The 3160-nt window shown below is 35.7% G+C and overlaps 1 protein-coding gene across 3 annotated transcripts in view; it reads right to left on the reverse strand.

The window, feature by feature from the left end:
- Nucleotides 1-104: 104 nt before the first annotated feature.
- LOC106883812 (neuropeptide FF receptor 2) overlaps nucleotides 105-3160 on the reverse strand; it is a 282441-nt gene continuing 279385 nt past the window's right edge. For all 3 annotated transcript variants that reach the window (XM_014934950.2, XM_014934952.2, XM_014934951.2), the window contains exon 3: nucleotides 105-3001. In XM_014934950.2, the coding sequence (XP_014790436.1) occupies nucleotides 1750-2982 (1233 nt within the window). In that variant the 5' untranslated portion in view covers nucleotides 2983-3001 and the 3' untranslated portion in view covers nucleotides 105-1749. The remainder of the gene's footprint in view (nucleotides 3002-3160) is intronic.

Here is a 3160-nt window from a genome sequence, read left to right on the forward strand (position 1 = left end):
ATATATAAAGTGAATGCTTATAGGCATATATATCCAGAGATTGTAAGTGTAGTATCAAGTAGCTCATGCGAGGTTCGTTTCAATCCTTGGCTCACTGCAGCACAATTAATACAATTAGATTTATAGAAACAAAACACTGTAAACAGAGAAACAAACATGAGTATGACATTTTTCTGAGTTCCTATGTGTCGCTGTGTAACTGTTTTAATATATATGTGTGTGTGTGTGTGTGTGTGTGTGTGTGTGTGCGCGCGATATTAAAATATATCATATGATTATAATATATATGTATATATTTAGCGTGTCTTGGTGCTTGTGTAACATAATTTATTGAATATAAGCTCTCGGATGTTTTCTATCAGCCCCCCACTGTCAGTCTGTCTGTCTATCTGTCTATCTGTCTGTTTGTCTATCTGTTTGTCTGTCTGTCTGTATCTCTCTCTCTCTCTCTCTCTCTCTCGCTCTCTCAATGTTTCTTTGTAGAAATATATATTTGTATGTTTGTCTATATACATATGTGTTTGTGCTTGTGCTTGTGTGTGTGTGTGTGTGTGTGTGTGTGTGTGTGTGTGTGTGTCTGTTTAAGCGTGTATGTATATGTCTGTCTGGCTACATGTATGTATGTATATATGTATGTGAGTGTGTGCGTATGCATGTGTGTATACACATATATATGTGTGTGTGTGTGTGTGTGTGTGTGTGTGCTTACATTGATGTAAAAGATTAAAAAGTCTCTCAAAACTGTAAGTGTAATAATATTTGAAGAATATAGATAGTGTATTTATATGCATACACACATATATGTTTACACACTCACACTCATATATATATATATGTATATATATTAGGTTGGTGCATAATTATTGCGGCTTTTTTTCAACAAATTTCATTCAATAAAAACAATAACAAAACATTTTTAAATGACGGTCTGACCATCTGCCAACCAAATGCGGAGCAGTAATTGAAGTAGATGGTGAATATGCTCCAGAATAATCATTTAAAGATGTTTTTGTTTCATGTTGTATTTGCTGAATAAATTTTGTTAAAAGAAAAAAAGGCTGCAATAATTATGCACCAACCCAATACACACATAATATACTCTTAGTTGTTTCCTGAATACATACGTGTGCATTTTATTGCGTACTTTTACTAATACAGATATGAATATGCTACTGTAAACAAACCTATGAATCCGTTCGTCCACGTAAACACATAAACCTCTGAGTATCAACAGTTTAATTTCTCAGATTTTAGCAAATTTATCAACATGTACAAGTGATGTGTATACCTGTAGAATGTGAGTGATTGTAATGTATTGAAAGACGGCGCTTCAGATATGCATATGTGTATGAATGCGTATGATTGTATGTGTGTGTGTGTGTGTGTGTGTGTGTGTGTGTGTGTGTGTGTGTGCGTGTGTGTGTTGTTTGTGTGCATGCATGTGTGTGTGTGTGTTGTTTGTGTGCATGCATGTGTGTGATGTGTGATGTGTTAGTGTTTTGTATCGATTTAGATATAATTATATGGATATGAGATTATATATATTTCTTGTGTTGCCTTTGTTATATATTTATACATGCCTTCATGTGTATACAAGTTTATATGAATATACGTTTTTTTTTTTAAACAGACCGTTCTTTAGTTTATTTTTAAAGTTCACAGTTTCTTTATAGAATTGTCAATGGCTCTTATTTAATATCCATGTGGCATGTGAGAGAAAAACAACATTTCTTCTTCAGGTAATGCTGATCATTTTTTACAGTTAATAAATATTTCTTTCAATTGATTTTTAAAATTTCTGTTCATAAAGGCATAAACTACTGGGTTGGCAATATTATAAGAAAAATACATATAAAATACGATAATGTTCATCTGTATATAGCGATGGGCCATCAGCCAAGAGGGCAGAAAAGCCAACACAAAAACTAATGTAACAACAAACAACATGGCAGCTGTCTTAAGGTTTGCTATGCGGACCTTTTCAAGCTTTGCCCGAGTTCCGTGTTTCAGTATGGCGTCCTTCTCGGCTTTAACGCCGTGTTTAATCGGTTTATCATTTGAATCGGTGTTGACAGTTGTAATTTCTGTCTCTTCCGCACTGGGTTGTGAGTCGTCACTCCAAAACAGACAGCACTTGTTCGTGACAATTTTCAGTCTTTGTTTTCGTCTTGATAGTACACTGCGATAAATTAACGCATACAAAAATGCGACAATTACGAGCGATATGAGAAATAGTGAGGAATAAATCGTTTGGTAAACGGTGAACACTTTCCGTGGCAAAATAAGGAAACTAATGTCACATATCCCTGTGTAACATATCGTACGGTTGGCATTGTTATTTTCGAGTGATGCTGATGATGCGCCATTGCCATCTACGTAAGCAGCATATGTGTCCGTCTCGTATGTGTAGTTAGAAAATATACCCGTAACTGGCGTTGAATTCATTAGATGAGTACCATTCTCAATAATTACATCTATATCTTTGAACTTGTACACGCTATATGCAAGTGATCCGATGATGCCCAATGTCACAGCAACTGCACCAAGTAGTGCAACGAGAATCTGTGCGCGCCTTGTCGTCATAGCTCGCACAAATGGATGACATATGCAAAGATATCGGTCAGATGCAATGGCCACCATTACTAACGCAGAAAATGGCACTGTCGTCGTCTGTAAAAAGTGATACATTTTGCAAACAGCATCATTCTGGACGTAATACAGCACGTATTCTATAGCCACTGTTGAAGGTATTGTTAAAAGACACGTGATGAAATCCATTCCAGCCAAAGCTAAAATAAATATTGTCGAGGTCAGCTTCTGCTTTGTGTTCGAAAACACGTAGAGTACGAGTGCATTGCCGATGGTTCCACTGATGGAGAATATTATGAGAATGACCATCACAAAATACATATTGTCATCCCATTCCACACCGCTGTCCGCTGCCGTTGAATTTTCTGATGCTGGGTTGCATGGCTCATACATCGTTCGTCAGTTGGTCTTTCTGCAATATAGAAAGGTGAAAGGTGAAAAACGTCATCAAAATAGAATGAAAAAGTATAGCTATGTGTATGTATGTATGTATGTATGTATGTATGTATGTATGTATGTATGTATGTATGTATGTATGTATGCATATATGTAAGTATATATATATATATAT

The sequence above is a fragment of the Octopus bimaculoides genome, chromosome 12, assembly GCF_001194135.2.
Source record: "Octopus bimaculoides isolate UCB-OBI-ISO-001 chromosome 12, ASM119413v2, whole genome shotgun sequence".
NCBI classification, from domain to species: domain Eukaryota; kingdom Metazoa; phylum Mollusca; class Cephalopoda; order Octopoda; family Octopodidae; genus Octopus; species Octopus bimaculoides.